The sequence below is a fragment of the Podarcis filfolensis genome (genome assembly GCF_964270895.1).
Source record: "Podarcis filfolensis genome assembly, chromosome: 6".
NCBI lineage: Eukaryota > Metazoa > Chordata > Lepidosauria > Squamata > Lacertidae > Podarcis > Podarcis filfolensis.
The window spans coordinates 78,781,719-78,802,315 of NC_139609.1; the positions used below are offsets into that span (position 1 = coordinate 78,781,719).

A 20,597-nucleotide genomic window follows, 5' to 3' on the forward strand; every position below is an offset into this window, starting at 1 on the left:
TTGATATTCCATAAATGACTGAGCCGCAACTCTAAGCTTCTGGCCGGAACAGCTGTTGGGCACAGGAGAACAGAACATCTCCAAATGGCAAAACAAAGCAATTCTTTTCAGCAGCATTTTAGCCCAAGTTAGCATGATGTCCCGTATACTGCCATTGCTTGTACATGGTGGGTTTTTGTTTTTGTTTTTTAAGTTTCAAAATACTAAGCAGATTTTGCACCTGGTGCCATGATACTATCCAAAACATCCTTACACTTTTCACCTCTTGATAGGCTAGTCATGTAAAATTACATTTGGCTCTGCACGGAGGTCCACTAACATGCTTTTCAGCTGACTACTGGCAGACGCCTTTTTAAATCTGGCAAAACACCCTCCCTATCTCTAGAGCCTGCAGAAGGGAAGAGGCTCTCAGCACAATGCAATATGAATGCCTCACTGGTTTCCAAATGGCTCCAGGGCTCAGCAGGACAGGGACAAGCCTGCTAACCCCAGCTTAGTGCTCAGGATGGAGGTTGTAGGCTCACATTGCCCACAAGGCTCAGTAAGATGGCACAGACCTGAGCACTTCCCCCAGCAGCAGAGAAGGAATGTTGGCAAGTACAAATTGTCGTTGGCTACCAAGGCCAGTTCAAGCTTTGTGGATCCCCAGTGCTGTGAATTATTTCTGCAGAGTGCTGTGCCTTGGGCTGCATGTTTCATTCATTTAATATGCTTGATACTGCCATTCTAAATTTGTTAGCTCTGTCCAATGTAACAGTGGGATAAAAATCCACAATTTATAATTTATCTGAGTCCTGGAAATGTAATCCATTTACGCAGACTCTTACCTACAGTGAGCAGAGAAACCTTTACATTATGTTCTGTGTCTGCTGATAAGATTTTTCACAAACTTACAGTGCCACATTCAGACCTCAGGGCTATTTTTTAAAAATAAAATAATAAATGTATGTATGTATAATTTTGCCCACAATATTTATTTATTTTACAAGATTGCTTAACTCTGGAAAGGTCCCAGCTTATGTTATGTAAAAAGTACCTTTATAAACAGAATTGGTTTTGTTCCATTTAGCAATAAAGTTGGAAGACGCACTAGGAAAAACATGGGTTTATAAATAAATAGACAAAGGAGACAGTATAGTCTTAATGAACTCAATTAAGAGAAACCTCCCACCCATTAAGAGTTTGACTGGTTCTTCTGACCACAAACATTCCACCCTCCCAGAAGTCGCTTTCAGACACAAGGAACTGTAAGATACCATGACATTTTAAAGTAGCTTCTTTCTGGAGAAACTTTGGCAAGAAGCACAGACGTCTATGTTTTTATAAATGTTGGTTGATGTTTCTCTGTGAGTTAAGGTATGAAAACCTAACACTGCTCCAAGTTTCCCTTTCCTTTCCATAAATGTATGCTAAAGGGTATTTACTGATTACGGGATTCATGAGGAACAGGATTTAGTTGAAATTTCATTCCAGTTTCAAACCCTGGAGCTTAGAGTAGCATCTGAAGCAAGGGCAACAGGGATGAAACAAAATTTGAGGACTAAAACAAAGCAAAATGTAACTAGGGAGTGCCTGGGGGTGTATTACTCAAGGAAAGTTGTTCCTGCAAAGAAATTAAGAGGTTTGGAGAAGCCAAACAGGATATGTAGAGCCAGTTCCATGTTAGTTCCCAGAACGCGCTTGTCTCCAGATTGGAAACAGCAGTACGCATAGTTCATTGAAGAAGAAGAAGAGGAGTTTGGACTTGATATCCTGCCTTTCACTCCCCTTAAGGAGTCTCAGAGCGGCTAACAATCTCCTTTCCCTTCCTCCCCCACAACAAACACTCTGTGAGGTGAGTGAGGCTGAGAGACTTCAGAGAAATGTGACTAGCCCAAGGTCACCCAGCAGCTGCATGTGGAGGAGCGGGGAAGCGAACCCGGTTCACCAGATTACGAGACTACCGCTCTTAACCACTACACCACGCTGGCTTGAGAAGGCTGAGTATGCTTAACCAGGGTTTTGTTCAAGTTCTTGCATTTATTTATTTATAAATAAAAAAACATTTATTCAATAGAGCTTTGTCCACAGCCATAGTATCACAGGATGATCACTCCAGTCCTCAATTCCACATCACTGTCATGTTGGCTCACCAAATATCCTCAATAGGAATCCAACTACCAATCTGGTTGGCTAAACATTTTCAATCAATATATCCCTTCCACAGACACCTCTGTGGTGATGATGGCATTAAAATACCCTGATTTTCTTCAATAAAACAGAGTAAGCTGCTATATAGCTACACTTTCTATAAGGAAGCCTTGCAACTTGCCAGCTTTGCCTCCAAACGTGACACAACCAAGGTCGTGCTAACACAGCACCACGCTTATTAATACATCATCAGCAAACAATAAATTTTCAAATACAACTAATGAATCACAATAAGCCAAGGGCACAACCAATAAGCGAAGGGCACAACCAAAAAGGCCCTTCTCCTTGTTGTCCCACTGGGTCTTGCTGAGTTCACTGAGTTACTCCTGGCTCAGTTCATACATAATACCAAGCTTAGTGTGGATGCATTAGTGTGGAGGTTACTGGAAAGGAGATCACGGCAGCAGTTGCACTCCTTCCTTGGTCGCCCAGCTGCCAAGCTGCCTGCAGCTAAGCCATGGTTTGGCTTGTCTGAACCTGGGGCTCCTGGTTTGTCTGATTCAGACAAACTGTGAGCAGTAAATTGAAGAATAATCCTTGGTTACAGCTCCTGATGTGTCTTGAGCAAGACAAACCAGGAGCTCAGGTTCAAATGACATGCTACACTAAACCATTGCCTAGTCCTGGGTAGCATAACAAGAGGACTGGGGAAGGAGCACAGCAGCCATGACCTCACAGGTTCATGCTAAGCCACAGTTTAGCTTAGCATTACATGCAAAGTGGGTCATTGTGAGCGCGTGTGGGTCATTGTGAGCGCGTGTGTCCAATGTAGTTCCCATGATTCTTAATTTTGTGTTACAAAAATCGAATTTGAAGGGGAAGAGGAATGCTAGAGGAGAGGGGTTTCCTATTTTTCCAATGGCTTTTCACCACTCAAAATAGCTCTCAAACTGTGGGGTGGAGAAAAGGAACCATGAGGAACTGCAGCTTTCCCCTGACGAGGTAAAATCAGAAGGATGGCAGTGATTATTTTGTGGGGGAAATGACAGCTCTCATCGTATGACAGCTTCCCTCTTCAAACTGTATCTTCAACAGCTGCATTTCGCAACAGCCGCAAGAAGAAACTCCGGCAAAAACACACACCACAGAATGACATGGAACGTGTAGCTCCACCTTCCAAATTTTCAACAGCAGTTCCGCATGTTAATGGCAGAACAAGATCAAAGCTGGGAATGTGGCATATACACCAGGGCCAGAGTATATTCTTAGGCTTCTATAAATTGCTCGTATTCTCAAGGGAATTATATCACCTTTCCGAAAAAGTCATGGGTTCAATAATGCAACAAAGCCTTTTCTGTTTCTTTATTTTAGTAATGCAGTCTCCATAAGATCTAAATCTAACATGGATTGCAGAAAGCCTTTGACAAACGGGCAAATACCCTGCTTAGGTTTTTACTGTTCTGACGGCTTCAAGATAAGAATCCCATTTCTTTGCAAATACCAAACTAAATATTACTTCTTGGCTGAAATGATAAATCAATATGAGAAAGCATTATTCTTTAAAGGCAGGTGCTGGCATCCCTTCAGAACAATACATTAGCAATGGAGGAAAAATGAAAGGAGAAGCCTCTTAAGACAATTTAAAAATACACTGAGCAAAGATATATTCAGGTAAAAATAAAGGGAGAAGGGGGGAAGAGAAAGAAAATAGACTTATAATGGTTTGCAGTGTGGCAAGGGAGCATTAAATGTTTGTATTGATTCTTTAGCTTCATTTTTATAGATATGGATACATCCAGGCTGTCTCCCTTTTTTTCAGGATACATCATCAAATATACTGAGGCACGTGAGGGACCAACCATGTTAATTCCTCACAAGAATCTGATCATTAATGGGGTACCTGAAGGTGTGGAGGGCTAGCAGCTGGCTTCTTACAGTGAAGAATGGTTGACATCTTTACAATTATTAAAGACAGAAACCAAACTAGATCTAAAAAGGCTTTTAGATTAAGTTTTCATGCAGTTCTATGATTTTAACGAAAGTGTTTCAATACACATCAGTGGTAAAAATCAAGTTTAGCAATAAATCAATCAGCTGTATAGCTTTTTTTAAAAAAGATATTTATTGGGATTTTACAAAAAACAAAAATTTACAAAATGAAAAAACCAACAGAGAAAAGTAAAAAATAGGAAAGGAATACAAAAAATACAAAAATTCATAGAAGAATAAACAAGAAAAAGAAAAATACAAAATACAGAAAACAAGTAGATAGGAAAAAATTAAAAAGCAAATCCATTTTTTGATATCTTTAAGTTCATTTGCTTGTTTCCTTGACCTCCTCGCACCTCCCCCTTTTGTATTCCCATTTACATAATCAATTCAGCAAATCCTTACCCTTTTTCATTTATCTTAACTCTATATCATAGCATATTATAACTCAATATTTTCGTCCATTTGTCAGTTCATTTTTTACATATTCTTATTAACTTTTGTTGCTAATTACCACTTATTGCCAATCAGCTGTATAGCTTTTAGTGGATCTCTCCCCAAGGATTCTGAGTCAGTGGAGGATACTTAAATCTATTGTTGCTACTTTTCGGTAGGAAGATATAGGCTATTAGTTGAGAATTCCCATTCTGATCAATTGTTTTCTACAAAAGGTCAAACCATTTATCTTAACACACACTGGGTAAGGGTCAGGCTTTAATGAAGCAATTTACTGCTGTTGGGTAAGGAATGATAATATATTCCACATATCCCCCTTTTCTTGAATGGGTTTCCCATCGGATATTGTTATTGATTTCTTTTCCATGGATTTTGGAAACCTGCTTTCTGAACAATTTATTTGATGGGACTCCCCGCCCCCCATGCAGAGAGGGTATCTCTAGCATGTTTTGTTAGTTATTATAAAACGCTGGAAAAATAGAAATTAACATGGGGTGTGGGGGAAGAGAATGTAAAGGAAGAAACACATGCATGGAAAATATGTCAATATTAGTTATGAGGCAATGAACAAGAATGACAAGATTTTTGGTCTGGATGCATAGCAAGTCTGGATTAAAGGCTAGCATTCTACTATGGCTTCCCATCAGTGCAAGGATTTCTGCAACAGACTTTCCCATTCCCCTCCCCCATGTGCACCTCACATCCTCCCAAAATCTCCAGAGGGTTGTAGGATCCCCTAGATCAGATTTAGGGGGCATGAAGGACACGTGGGGAAATCTTATTCTGCAAATACAAATCCTTCTGCTGACGGAACATTTCCCTTAGAACTATGTTGAATTCCACCCTGTAGGTTCCACTTTTTGCAAGTATACACATGAAATGAGCTGTACAGGTTAGATTCTTGCCATTAGGACCTCCTCAGCACAATTCTGATGTTGCATGCTTCAGAAGCTACCTTCCAGGTATCATTTATAATCATTCTAGGACTATTTGCTGCAGAATAAAACACCCCTTTCTTGGTTCAATGTTGAATTCAGGCCTTCTTTTTTTACCTCGGCTGTAATGCATACAGCATAAACAGAGACGTCCCAGTGGGATTAGATCTGGTTTCAGTGGTTAGGAGTCAGCACAGAGAACTGTGACTCAGAAACCAGAGTCCCTATTCCTGGCTCTGACTTATTCTGCAACCTTCAATAATATACTTCCGTTATTTGCCCTTTTGTCTCTTTGAGCAATTTTCTTCCCTTTACAATCAACCACTTATTTGCAAAAGGTTACCATTCAGTTATTATTCTAGCAATTACAGATAGGTAGCCGTGTTGGTCTGCCATAGTCAAAACAAAATTTTTTTTTCCTTCCAGTAGCACCTTAAAGACCAACTAAGTTAGTTCTTGGTATGAGCTTTCGTGTGCATGCATGGTACCTGAAGAAGTGTGCATGCACACGAAAGCTCATACCAAGAACTAACTTAGTTGGTCTTTAAGGTGCTACTGGAAGGAAAAAAATTTTTTGTTTATTCTAGCAATATTATCCGCTGTTAGATGCATTAGCAGTGGCTGGTGAACTTAAAAAAAACCCATGGTTCTATAGAAAGTATTTCACAGGAACAACACATTGTGTTTAATTGATTGCATTTTGTGCTTAATTGATTTTATAGTAAACTTATGCATGCTTGCATCTGTGACATATAGCAGTAAGGAAAATAAAACCTACAGTTGGTATGTGGGGCAAAAACTATTTGCATCCCTCTTCCTAAAATGCCCCCCATTGTGCTGAAGCCAGGATGGGGTGGGGGGTTCAGTCATGCCCTGACAAAAATGAATACAGATGTCAGGGAATCAGGAGCAGGAGCACTGGGGAGAAAGGAATTGGAGAGCGAAGGGGAAGAATCCGAGGGAAGCGTAGGGGACTATGACAGTGGCCCGAGATATTCCATGAGCTTCTCCAGCGAATCAGAAGATTCCCAGAAGGGGGCTCCGATGGTCAGGGCAAGGGGGGTCCCAGGGGGGACGCACCAGAAACAAGGAGCCAGAGGGGAACCCCAAAGCAGCAGTGGAGGATCGGGACCAGTTTCCCCACCAGAGCGTAGTGGGGGGGAAGAGTCACATGTGTCAGGGCTAGCGTCTCCTCCGGAGGGGAGGGAGAGTAAGTCAGGGCTGACCACGCCTCCATCGGAGAGTGGGGGAATGGAGGGGAGGTCAGTTGCAGCTAGCCCACCCGAAGGGGGAAGCAGTGACAGCAGCAGTGAAACGGTTAGGAGGAAAACGGCTGGCTGGGCGCGCGCGCCAAGTTCAAATGTACAGGCGCGCGGGACAGCAGGAGACCCGGATGGGGAACCAGCTCCTAAAGCCCGCCGGAGGGAGGGAGAAGGCTCAGGGGAATCAGCGTCAGAGGAGGCTAGGAAGGGCGAGACCCCGGCGGGCAGGCGGACCCAGAGGAGGAAGGAGCAGCGGAAAAGGTGGAGCAAGGCTAGGGTCTTAAATTGGTGTACAGGGGGAGGAGATTCAGAAGGGTCATCAGCGGTCTGACAGTTGAGACGTGGGGCTGCGCGCTGCGGCTCTGGAAGTGAAACTGAACTTCAATAAAGACTTTTGTATTTAATTAGAAAGCAGCGTTGGTCCTTTGTGAGCTGGGACCTTGGGCAGCCTTGACAACAGATAACAACTTTTTCTAAAAAGGTTAAAAATATGCGCTCCATCTTGCTGTTCTAGCTTCAGGCTTTGCTGCACAAAGCCTCCGGAGGGCACGGGGATGAAGACTCCCTGTGCCCTGAGGAGGCTTCGCGCAAAGCTAGACCAGCTTGAGGGAACGCTGTGCAGCTGTTTTTGTTTCCCCATGCATTTGGAGAACACCAATGATTTATGTTGTTGAATTCTAAGTGTGTTAACATGCCTGTGATGGGATGATGAGCTGCTTGTGTGTAAAGTTTCTAGTCCCTCAGGGTTTGGCTAAGTCCACAAACCCCTGTCTGTAACGGAGCTCCATCAGCATGGCTCCGTCAGTCGCTGGCAGAATCAGACAGTGGGCGTTTACGGAATTTCTTCCAGCATAAAAGCTCCTTAACGGAAACACGCCTTCTGGACTCTCTGCGTGACAGTTTCCGGCGAGGAGTGGGTGTCCCTATAGGAGGTCCTGAAACCTCCCCACTGTTCTCGCTGGAATTGTCTCTGAGCCATCCTTCCGACTCACTTTCCCTTGGAGCTCTTTCTCTCCCCCTGCTGGTTCCCTCCTCAGCTGATAAGTCTCTCCCAACCTCTGGGAGCCCTTGCACCTCCGGTTCTTCCGATGACAGTTCCCTGACAATGCCTATGCAATTTTTATTACTGAATCTTTTTGTTGGCTGTTAAGGCTTTTTGCTTTGGGAATGGATATATAATGCACCTAAACCACTTTGTGGTTCTTTACAATCAAAAGGTGTACAAATTTTATGAATAAAATAAAGTAATAAAATAAAATAAGCCAGTTGGAAATTCTGAAGAAGCTGAGTTAACCTGTCCCATGAACATCTTGCTAGCCCCCTAATGACCTGACCTCTTTCCCTTCATGCCAAGATCCTGCTTCCTTATCAGCTATGCCCTTGCTCCCACTTGAACGCCATGTTACTCTTGACTCCAGGAACAAGGAACAGACCTATCTTCCCAAGTCACATTCTTTCTCTTAAATGCTATCTCCTGGAAGGAGATACAGCCAACAAGAAAGAAAGAAAAACGCAAGCAGATCATTCCTTTTGTAAATGTTTACATAAGGAGACTTTAGCAGAAACAGTTTTTTGACACCAATAAATCCTCACTGCAATGAGTCCTTTGTTTCCTCCTTCAATCTTCTTTTGCCACACCCTGTTCAAGAGTGGCCATGCTTTAATGCACCGATGACTCAGCCTGCAAGTGGTAGATCTTCCATAGACTAAACCTTCAACTTTTAACTTGAAATGTTTACTTAAGTTGCTTTCCTGCCCAACTTCCAGAAGCACACAAGAAAATACAGGGACCTCTCTATATGGGTAGGGTCCTTTGGCACACAAGAACAACTCCTCACTGTCTGTATATATCAAATATGGAGATATGACCTTACAGCCTTAATATTTGGCTGCCTCTTATCACACAGGCATTTTTCTAAAAGACAGCAGTCAATATTCATGCAGAAAGGGTCCTGGCAAAGTATCCTCTAGTCTTCAACAAAACCTGTTTTTCCCAATCATGTCCAGCACGTTGCCAGTTGCAATTTTTTAATTTTTTAATTTTTATGAATGCAACAAGTGGGTACATATTTGTATACTAATTTGGTGTAGTGGTTGGACCAGGGCCAGTGGCCAACATTTTACTCAGCCTCACAGGGTGACCTTGGGACAGTCATTGTCTCTCAGCCTAACTTATCTCACAGGGTTGTGAGAATAACATGGGGAGGTGGGGAACCACATGCACCATTTTGAGCTCCGTGGAGGAAAGGTGGGATATAAATGTAATCACACACACAGCTTTGCTCTCTCAAACACCCATCCACCCACAGGTCTAAAAAATGAAATGCTGTCCACATGCTGTGCTTGCTTACTCCCATTCTCCAAAGTATGGGCGAATCCCAATTTCTGCTGATTTACCTGACCGCACAAAGTAGCATTTCTCCACTGCTGGTAGCAGTAGCAATATTAAACCTGGCTACATCTGCATCTGCCTGGATTTTATTCCTCTTTCGAAACCTCTGCTGCTATTGCTATGGGGAAAAGAAATGCCACAGTGCAAATAAAGGAACAGGTTAAAAGATGATCACTGTGGACAAAATTCATCTGCAGTCATCCACTCGGGTGGAGCTAGGGATAGCAAATGGAAAGCAGAATTGGAAAACCTGCAAGACAACTTATGATGGAAGAAGCGCTTCCTTGTTAGTATCTGGCTGCGATGCTGACCACAGAAAAGTAAAAATAAATACAGTGTTCAAAGCTAGGAGAAGTGGCTAAAGACAATAGTCCATGCAGAAGTTCATTCAAAGATTTTTTAAGCATTATGAATCTAAGTTGAGGGTTGAACTGAATTTTTGAAAAACAATTCAGCACAGAAGGATTATGACAAGACAGTGTGGGGCAGGGAACAGAATATCAGATTCCAGGATCTCTGACCAGGGCTGTACCAAGGAGGAGAGCTACAGAACAGTTTGTTTACTGGAAACTCAAGGCCCACCGACTGGAACCAAATGCAAAATGGTGGCTGTGGGATGAAAGAGCCAGATGCAAAAGGTGTCGTGTGCCCCTCTGTTAGAATCTGGTATGGTTTAGTCAGGATCTGGCAAGGATTTGGCATGGATCTGGCATGGTTTAGCATTCTTGAGTGGAGGTTGATGAAGGAGATGAAGCAGAGGGGGTGGTTGAAGGCTAGCACTCAGGGATGGAGGACAGAGCTCCCCACCTTTCAATCCCTGAGTGTGAGAGAGGGAGAAGGTAGTCTGGCAGCTCTTTCCACTACCCTTCCTGCAGAGCCACCGTGGAGGGAGATGGACCTCAACCAGCTGGTGATAGTAGTGGAGCAGGAAGTGACGGCAATGGAGTCTGAGTCAGGGGGCAAGAAACAGTCACAATGTCTTTCCCCGCAACTCTCCCCATTTCCAAGTGACTACAAAACTTGCTGCAGTGGAAACCCAAGTGAGATGAGCAGTGTTAGAAACTGAGATATGAAAGCTAGGAGCTAAATGGCACCTTAAACCTAGGTCAGGCTTCCTCAACCTCGGCCCTCCATGTGTTTTTGGCCTACAACTCCCACGATCCCTAGCTAGCAGGACCAGTGGTCAGGGATGATGGGAATCATAGTCTCAAAACATCTGGAGGGCCGAGGTTGAGGAAGCCTGACCTAGGTTATGGGTGCAACAACAGAATGTCTAGGTGCACTTTTTTAATAAGAAGAATTCAAAGCTGAAAATGAATGAACTGCAGCTAGAATCTTATGTTCATTTTTCACATGGCCTAGTCCTCATCTGGAGACTGCAAAAAACAAAGCCATGCTTCCCCTGCCTGCCCCCCCAATATTCTTAAGAGGGTCTCCTCTCCAGTCTTCAGAGAGTCGCTGGAAGTGAGGAGGCAGAAAAAGGTCCTCCTTTCCTTCCACTCTGCAGTTTTAATCTGAAATGTTAGGCGCAGCAATGCACCCAGAGCTCAGAAACTGCTTGCGCTAATGATATTCCTTGTTGCAAAACGTGCCTAGAACAATGGGAGTTTCAAACGCTGGAGATGAGTAAAAGAAGTGGTGAAGGCCCGCTCTGAAAGAATGCAAAACATGCATTCAGAGAGTGCTTTCTGATCCTCTGGCTAAGTGCAACACAGCAGTCCAATGACATCATCCATTGATTTTTGGTGGCTGTGCAGATGTTTTTTAAGCTGGTGGTGACAGAATGATTGCCCATTGCTGAGAATGAGTCTGCCTGCGTGAGAATTCCCTGATGAAACCCTAAATGCACTCTGTGCTCTACAGGGACCACAGAGAAAAAGAAATCAGAAAAGCTTACAGTGAACTTTATTTACTCTACAGTGATCGAAGGAGAAAGAAGAAATGAAACAGATATCTCATAACCTTTTAAACAACAATAACAAAATATCCTCTATTTGGAGCATTTCGACATGGTACAGTCATGTTATTGTTCTGCTTTAACTGATAAGATATAAGGTTTCTTTGCATTATTGTACTATTGGATGCTCAGTTTGTGTATTATGTTATGGATTATGATAGATATTGTGTTTTTAATCAGGTGTTTGGTACGTCTCAATTTTGTTTTTTATTAGTTTGGAATTAGCCTGAGGTTTGTGATAGATTTTGTTTATATGTTCCAAAATCTAGGTGTGGAACCACCAGTTTGCAGACCTAACTTGGCCCACCATGCCAAGTTTGATATAGTGTGCATCATCATAATCAACAACCCACTCTTTACCCAGGACGAGTTACAACAAGTGAAACACAACATTGATATTAAAATATTACACAATATTAAAAACAGCTTAAAACAACTTAAAATAAATAATAATAATAATACATGGCACCAGGTATGGGGTGGATAGCAATGACAAACCTAGACAGCATCTTAAAAAGCAGAGACATCACCTTGCCAACAAAGGTCCGTATAGTTAAAGCTATGGTTTTCCCAGTAGTGATGTATGGAAGTGAGAGCTGGACCATAAAGAAGGCTGATCGCCGAAGAATTGATGTTTTTGAATTATGGTGTTGGAGGAGACTCTTGAGAGTTCCATGGACTGCAAATCTCTCCATTCTGAAGGAAATCAGCCCTGAGTGCTCACTGGAAGGACAGATCGTGAAGCTGAGGTTCCAGTACTTTGACCACCTCATGAGAAGAGAAGACTCCCTGGAAAAGACCCTGATGTTGGGAAAGATTGAGGGCACAAGGAGAAGGGGAAGACAGAGGACGAGTTGGTTGGACAGTGTTCTCGAAGCTACCAGCATGAATTTGACCAAACTGTGGGAGGCAGTGGAAGACAGGAGTGCCTGGCATGCTCTGGTCCATGGGGTCACGAAGAGTCGGACACGACTAACAGCAACATGGGGTGGATAAGGGTAGGGCTTTAAAGGTACAACCAGGAGCTGAGGGTGGTCTCCCAATTGTTTCTTTGCCGGAGCAAGGTGTGTTTCAAACGCCCCATCATCTGATGGATGGTAGGAACACACCTTGCTCATGGAGCAGAAAGCAGTTTTCATTCAATGGAAACCGCTTCCCCCACCCAGTCAGTGCTGTTCCTATCTCTCTCAATCTCCAAAAGCAGCACAGGAAGGTTTGCAAAAAGCCACTTTGCGCAGCTCATTTGCACCTCTGACATAAACAAAGGGATAAAAGCATATTCAAATTAAAACAATGGTTTGCAAGGTGCACTCACTAGGTGCAGCTCAATATCCAGTGAGTTTTCACTGCATATTCAACATAACTTGTACCTGAACTTATTCACCTAGAATCAATGCTAGGAATTCAGAGCTGCGAGTGAGCATGACACAGTTTTTCACAATTTGGCTCCACAACGCTCAGACAGCTGGGATTGATCAAACAACAACAAATCCAGTACGGACAGAAAGGACAAAAGCAGGTGTTAACTTTTGTCTGTGGCACATTTTGTAGGCCCCAAAACATTAATGCCCTTATTAATAAAACAAAAGGAAACAGCTACAGAGTAATAGGGTGTCCACACTTCCCTCAATTTATTCCATCACAGACTAATTCAGGGTCTTTATCTGAGCAGAACAAAGCAAGGAAATTATCTAATTTCTTCAAAGACACGTTCCTAGCCTGGCTGCTGAATAGAAGCAACATGAGAAGCTAGAAAGTAATGTTACTATGTTTACTAGTCAACTTTTAAATTGCAGTAACACCTCAAGGCTTCCGTCTAGACAGGCAACTCTATTGTTCCATAGAGCATAAGTATTAATTATTGCTCTTCACCTCCCAAAATAGCATTCAGACACAAGAATGGTATGAAAACACACCCGCTTGACTTGCCATAAGATGGCAATGATTACACTACGTTAATCACAAGGTCTCCTGCCAGCCTGCAAGACAGAAATGTGGATCCAGAGTTTGCTCCAAAGTAGCTGTGGGCATTAGCTCAAGCCTTGAATGTTGTAATTCTCAATGCTGCAGAAGTGCAACAATGGCTCTGAGACCACTAGACTGGAGGCTCAGCTACATTAGTTAAAAAACAGTGTTCTGAATGTGCTATAAACATGCAACACCAGATAGCGCTGGAGAGCAAAAAAAAATTCTATGCGATTTTCCATAGTGTTTTTCTTAGGGGCTTAGATGATAGGGATTTTGGATTTGCAAGGATAGCGTTCAGGCCCAGGGGAGGGGAAGCTGGTGATTAGAGATGTGCTGTTTGAGCAGGCAAGATGAGGCAGTATGGAATTGGATTATATATTTATATATAATCCAATGAACAAACAAACAAACATGACTCTGACCAAGCTGCGGGAGGCGGTGGAAGACCGGAGTGCCTGGCGTGCTCTGGTCCATGGGGTCATGAAGAGTCGGACACGACTAAACGACTAAACATGTGTTCCTCCACCATCAAAATGAGTGAATAAAGAATGGATGAGAGACAGGTGCTGGGTAAACAATATGAGCCTCTAGCCCATCTGAGGTAGCACCTCTGTTTTAAAGTAATCAAGACTGGGCCAAGATAGTTTGAATCCCAAGACAGAAGTCCAAATGCTGTCACTTTTCACACACAACTGCCCAAGTGGCGTTGAAAGGAACAGGAGTTGCGTAACAACATTCGTTTGATCTTGTGCAATTCTCACTCCTTCAAACAGGACTTGAGCAGAAGCACTTCCTGGTAGTAATGATGGATGAATCTGTCCATTTTGGTTTCTTTCAGTTCCTCTCATCCCCCCCCCCAATCTTATTTTCATCTAATCACATTCCACATCTGTTTGCAAATTTTGATAGCATTTACGTAAGTACTCATTTCTCCAAATAGACACATTTCTTACAAGCAATTTCCCCTTTCGTATGTTACTTTCACTAATTTTTGCACCTGCTCCCCTAATATATGCATTTTGTACACACCTGGAGAATGCATAAGAAAATTCAGAGAAGTGCGAATTTCAAATGAAAGTTATGTTTTGGCTCACATATAGTTTCAGGAAGTGTCTGTTAGGTAGGTTGGCATTAAAATGCTAACCAGACCAAATTCCTCTGCCATCCGTCTGGCTGGTGGACTGTTGCATGGGTCACACCTGTCACACAGCTCCCTTGATCATGTGCCCAGTACCTATTTCACCTTATTTCATAGTAAGACACATAAAATATCTTCTGTCATATTCCTCATCCCAATGCCAGCAATATCCAATGAGTTTAATGGAGATCTGTCTCTGCATAAATGAAATCTGGGTTTGTCGGGCAGATGACAAGAGACTAGGAGAAGTTATGCATTGTATTCCTTCAAGTGCCAAAGTTGATAGCCTCAGGAGTGAGCCATAGGGCTGAAAAACCTACCAGGGAAGCAGCTCACCTATTTCGGTCTTACCTGTTCTATAGCCTGTGTTATTGAGGTACACTGCAAACGTGCGAATTTCATGCTGGGCCTGCCAAGACGGAGAGGAGCAGTTTTCATTGTTGGTGTAGGTGTTGTGATTGTGGACGTACTTCCCTGTGAGAATTGAGGAGCGGGACGGGCAGCACATAGGTGTCGTCACAAAGGCATTGATGAAGTGAGCACCTCCCTGTTCCATGATCCTCCTTGTCTTATTCATCACTTGCATTGAACCTGAGGAAAGAAAAAGCACCACCGTGTCATAAAAAAGAGATAGAGAGCTGAAAGCTCATTGCTCTGCTTTGTCAGAAAGTTTCATTGCACGTAAGACAAAAGAAGCCACTTTATGATAAAACGAGCATAGTTGTTTTAACCAGCGAGGGCGGAGAAGGCTGTGCCAAATATCTCCTGCTGGTTCCATCTTCACAGTAGTGTAAGTAGCTTTGGAATTAAATCCCTCAACTTTTTTTAAAAGATCTTTTTAACCTTTCAGTTTTAGGACTTAATTGCCTCATACTGTGTATATATAGAATCCAAGGTCTGCTGAGGGAATCTGCTATTGCTCAGTATGGCTCTCAGGCTACCCCTGCGGCAGATTGTTAGCTACATTTTGTGTGTGTGTTTGTTTGTTTTTAAGCCGAACAATTTTCGGTGGTTTTTTAAAAAATAACGATGAAAACAAATTCTGTATCACAGTGAACCAGCAAAGAAAACAATTTGGGGCAAAGGAACTTCAAAACTATCACTTTGTTCTGATAATCATTGCTCTGTGAGTGGATTAAGGAAAGACTCAAGAGATGTACTGTTCTAATCCTCTTCTAATGCAAACAGGGAAAGGGCCAAAACTCAGCTGTAATGCTTTGCATGCTGAAGGCACCACTTTCAATCCACTTTTACTTGGGGAAGGTTCAAGTAGCTGGTGATGGGGAAAATCTGTGCCCAAGACTCTGGAGAACTCAGCCAGTCAAAAAACACAAACTGGGTTAGAGGGACCAACAGCCTGACCTGATATACGGCAGCTTCCTAGGTTTTTAAATCACACAACTTTATTGACTTTTAGCACATAAGAGAAAATGCATAAGGTGGGTCCACAAGCGAAGGCGATCACAATGAACATACAGGTCTTGCTCATGCAACCTGAAAGGAGAGGGAGGGCGAGTCTTATGCTTCCATGCGCCCCATCCCCATGGAGGGAAGAATATAGGAATCAGTGCAATAGAGTGTTTATCCATACCCTAAGTGAGATACTGCCTCCTCTTGGAGTATAAGTCCTTGCGTCCTCTCCCTACTTAACCCAGCCATTCCATTCACTTTATTTAATTATTCATCATCTCAGCCATTTTCATTGTTATTGAACTACTTTTAGTTATTAGGATCTGTTTTGCTTCCAATGGGAGCGACTCCTCTGCTGCTTGTCACTTCTGTGTTTTCCATCCAACAGGCATGAAATTGCCAGGGATTCTATGTATTTTCTATCTATCCAACAGATTAAGACCTGCTAAACTTTAGATGGGGGGGGGGGAGTCCTCGTTTTGTAGGCTGCTTTAAAAATACTCACAGGCTGATCCACAGATCACTCCATATACTAGTCTCTCTCTCTCTCTCTCTCTCTCTCTCGTGATAAACTAAAAATAAGTTCAGTACAAGGAAATGGGGAAGGTGGGGAGACAGTGTGGACTGGATTAAAAATGCTTTTCTGGGCCCAATTCAAGTTTCTTAAGTTAGTGTTTAAAACGACTTAGCCCCCAAATATCTGAAAGATGGCTGACTTCCCACCTAACTCTCCCAAATGTTAAGAGGGTCCCTACTCCTGATCTTAATAGTTCCACCTCACTCACAAGCAGGACTTTTTTTTTCTAGAAAAAGAGGTGCCAGAACTTGCCGTGCTGACCACAGCCTTTGGTGCAAAGAGAGGTGCCGGAACTCAGTTCCGGTGAATTCCAGCTGGAAAATAAGCTCTGCTCACATGTTCACAAGAGAGAGCATTCTTTGTGGCAGCCCCCATGTTGTGGAATTCCTTCTCCACAGAGCTTCATCTGGCTTCTTCACCATGAAGCCTTCTGTGAATAATAATAATAATAATTTATTATTTGTACCCTGCCCATCTGGCTGGCTTTCCCAAGCCACTCTGGGCGGCTTCCACAAAGACCAAAAATACACTAAAATGTCATACATTAAAAACTTCCCTGAACAGGGCTGCCTTAAGATGTCTTCTGAATGTCAGGTAGTTGTTTATATCTTTGACATCTGATGGGAGGGCGTTCCACAGGGCTGGTGCCACTACTGAGAAGGCCCTCTGCCTGGTTCCCTGTAGCCTCACTTCTCGCAGTGAGGGAACTGCCAGAAGGCCCTTGGTGATGGACCTCAGCGTCCGGGCAGAACGATGGGGGTGGAGACGCTCCTTCAGGTATACTGAATGATGAAGATGCATCTCTTTACCCTTGCCTTTGACACCTGAGGTGTCTTTTTTTCAGGGCCCACCCTATTTCTGTGATTGTAACCTGTTTCAACCATTTTAAATTTTAAATTGTTGCAGCCTGCCCTGGGACCTGCTGGTGAAGGGTGAGTAGCACAATTTATGATAGTCGTGAACAGAACAAATGGGCTCCATATGTTTCAATACTTCATTATGAAAGGAATGTGTACTCTTAGTAGGAAGTGATCAGACATTAACAGGAACACCCTATAAGAATTCTGACCGGTTGCCATTGTTACTCTTTCCACTTGGGAATGCCACCCCCTTGGGAATTTATCCCACAAGCAGATTTCAATTTGTCCTTCAAAGGCTTTTCACAAATCTATGCACCCCATAATGGTTTCTATCGTTAGAATAGCATGCAAAATTTCATAAAGAATGGGCAGACTGGGGGAGGGAGGGAGAGAGAGACTTAAGCTTTTACAGGATATGGGAAGATTCTAAAGAGATGGACATGTTTGCATTTGAGTGGGGCTCTCCTAAGCCATTTTGGAACAGACAAAAATGACTCTGTATCATATCTGCAGCAATTATAAGATTTGTTATGCAAGACTGAAGCAGAACAGGCCTCTCTTGATGAAGAGTTCTCTCTAGTAGCCACAAGGTCAAGTTGCCATCAACCTTCTCCTGCCATTGAAGAGATGCCTTCATGTTTGGGGGGATGCCAGTCCCACACCTGTCTGCCCTTAAGCCCCTGAACACAAAGGTGTCCAGTGAGAGCAGCCGCAGGCTATAGCATGCTGAGTTTTAACTTGACTAAAGCCTGCACCAATGTATTTTCAAGACAAGAGGCTCACGTTAGAGAATATTTAGCTGGCTCACGGCACTGGGATTTCCTTTTATCTCTCCATCAGCCATTCAGAGTTAGCAAAGGTCAGGTGTGCTCAATTACCTAAGTGGCTCTAGGCCAGTCTGTGGTAAAATGGCATCACAACCTAGTCCCTAAGAGAGAGATGACAGCCCAAAGATGCTTTAAAGTCTGCACTCTGAAGGCCAACCCCCTCAAAAGTAGATGAAACTAAAAGGATAATAAAAAGTGGATCGAGAGAGCTAGCTTTTCCAACTATGTAGGGATATTTGGCTAACCACCCTATGGCAGAAAGAAGAGAGATATTATACATGTGATGAACAAATTAAGTGGGTAGGAAGACACACATGGCATGGAACAATGTGATAGAGAAAAACCTTTCTCCATCTCCCATAATGCTAGAATTCATGGGCATCCAATGGGAATGAATGTTGGAAGATTCAGGACAGATAAAAAAAAGTATTTCTTCATGTAGCACATAGTTATCTACGGAACTCACTTGCGCACGAGGCAGTGATGGCCACCAAACTGGAAGGCTTTAAAAGATGACTACTAGCCACGATGGCTGTGCTCTGCCTGCATGGACGAAAGCAGTAATGCTTCTCAGCACCAGCTGCCTTGAAACCACCAGGCATGGGGAAGAGTGCTCTTGTGCTCAGATCCTGCCTGAGAGTTTTCCCACAGGCACCTGATTGGCCACTGTGATAACAGGATGCTGGATGAGATGGACCATGGGCCTAATCCAGCAGGGTCTTCTTATGTTCACCCCTGCACTAGATCAAGCTGTTTTGATGCAGACTGAATGAAAAAGGGGTGTTTTCTTTTGCCCACACTCCATAACTGCATCTCCATCCTCCCTGATAACTATAAAATGCTCAGATTTGGGCATCCAGCCCTCTAATGCTGTATCTCACAACATGGGAAGTCATTATAGAAGATGACACTTCACCCCCCCCCAAAAAAAATGAGTCCAGAAGAGCATGACAAAGCTCTCTGGAGCCCCAAGCAGGTGCACTCCTTTTAGGGTGTGGGGATACACTGCAACATTTTGTTGCACATCCTACTTCCTCTAATGTTAACGCTCTTCACCACCCATTTTTTTTAAAAAAAATGCATGGCCATTTGTGGACCAAATGTAACTCTGAACACAGTTTGGAAGACACAGATACCAGCTTTTTCCTCTCCATCTTGTGAAGCGAACCCTCTCTCCCTTCCCTCAAAACCCAGGCTGAATCACTGTTTTGTCATTCTGCTATTAAAACACAATTTTAAACAACCCCTTTAAATAGCAGAGGCATCTGTGCAGAAATAACACTACATGTTAACTCCCCCCTTGGGGACACTAACCTCCTTTAATAAAACCACTGTAATGACAAGTCCCTATATATCAACAGTCTTTAATACAGAAACATATGATCTAATCTACTTCCACAGCTTGAGAGCTGATGTGAAGTGACAGATCAGTGGAAGGTAAAAATCCAGGGTACCCCTTCCGTGCAATCTTAAATAGGCCAGCTTTAAATATTTTACAACAGCGCCAAGCCATCCAACAAAAATTCACTTCGTACTGCCTCCCAACACAAACTTTGGAGAGGCGGAAGAAATCGGATTCCTTCCTTTTGTAGGACATTGGTTGGGTGTTAATCGGTTGCTGTAATCTAAGCAAAACAGCTGCCTCTGGAGTAGGAAAAGCTTCCAGGTTGTCACCAATTCGGTTCTGATGTTACTTAGTAATGCTGCTGCTTTGAAAATGTGAGCATCCTCTTCAGAAGGTGGTCTCCATTGCAAATAACTAAGCCCTGTTTATGTTTGCAAACTCATGTTGAAAGGGCATGGCATAAGATCAGACATTTTTAGTTGACCCAGAGATAAAGTCTTTCTAAGAATTCGGAACTCTTGGAATTTTTTTGTTTGACATATACAGAGGAGACCAGTGTATCTTGGCTCCTTATGGGTGAATCAACACTGGATATTTGCTTCCTTTCAGTTCTTCTGAAAAGAGAAAGCACCATACGTTCCTGCCCACAAAGAGGTTAATTTTGTAGTTTTCTGCACCAACAATACATCCGGGTTTATGTATGTTTGGTGCCTACTTGAAAATAAACATGCTGCGCTGTATCCTGCAACTGGAATTCTACATGATGCACATTACACAGATCTGTATAGCTTATTCTGCAATTGCAAGTCCCAGAAAAAGGCAAGAGTTAAGGCACTGAAGCCTCCAGCCAGTATCCACAGCAAAATTCTGCTGAGCACCACTTCTGCGGGCAAGGAACTTGGGTTTGGTTTTGCTGTAAAAAGAAAGTTAAGAATCCCAAGATGATAAACCCTACAATAAGCCAACACCTATTTCTATGGTATGGCATGGCCACAGAAAACGTTCAGCACATTTGGTTGAGATTCCTTCATAGCATGGGGTTGGATTAGACGAACCTTGCAGTCCCTTCCAACTCTACAATTCTATAGTTATATGATTCAGCTGCTATGTTTCCACACAATGATGCCACATGCTGTCAGTATCAAAGACATGCTTTGCAACAGCACCAACCAATCAGTATGATAATTCAACACAGGAGCTCTTTATTCTCCTGGACTAATATACAAGGAGCTTGTCCGTTTTCTCATCAAGTATGGTCCAATAGACAGTACTGCCTGGATTTGGGCCTGGGAGACTAAAGTTCAATTTGAGTTCAGCAAGAGACTCCTAGGACAGCCTTGGGCAAATCAAG

At 43.0% G+C, this 20,597-nt stretch overlaps 1 protein-coding gene across 8 annotated transcripts in view; it reads right to left on the reverse strand.

The window, feature by feature from the left end:
• SULF2 (sulfatase 2) overlaps window positions 1-20,597 on the reverse strand; it is a gene marked incomplete at its 3' end in the record, with an annotated part of 267,812 nt that overhangs the window by 50,217 nt on the left and 196,998 nt on the right. For all 8 annotated transcript variants that reach the window (XM_083618523.1, XM_083618525.1, XM_083618522.1 and 5 more), the window contains one exon: window positions 14,579-14,818. In XM_083618523.1, coding sequence (XP_083474649.1) covers window positions 14,579-14,818 — 240 coding nt within the window. The remainder of the gene's footprint in view (window positions 1-14,578; window positions 14,819-20,597) is intronic.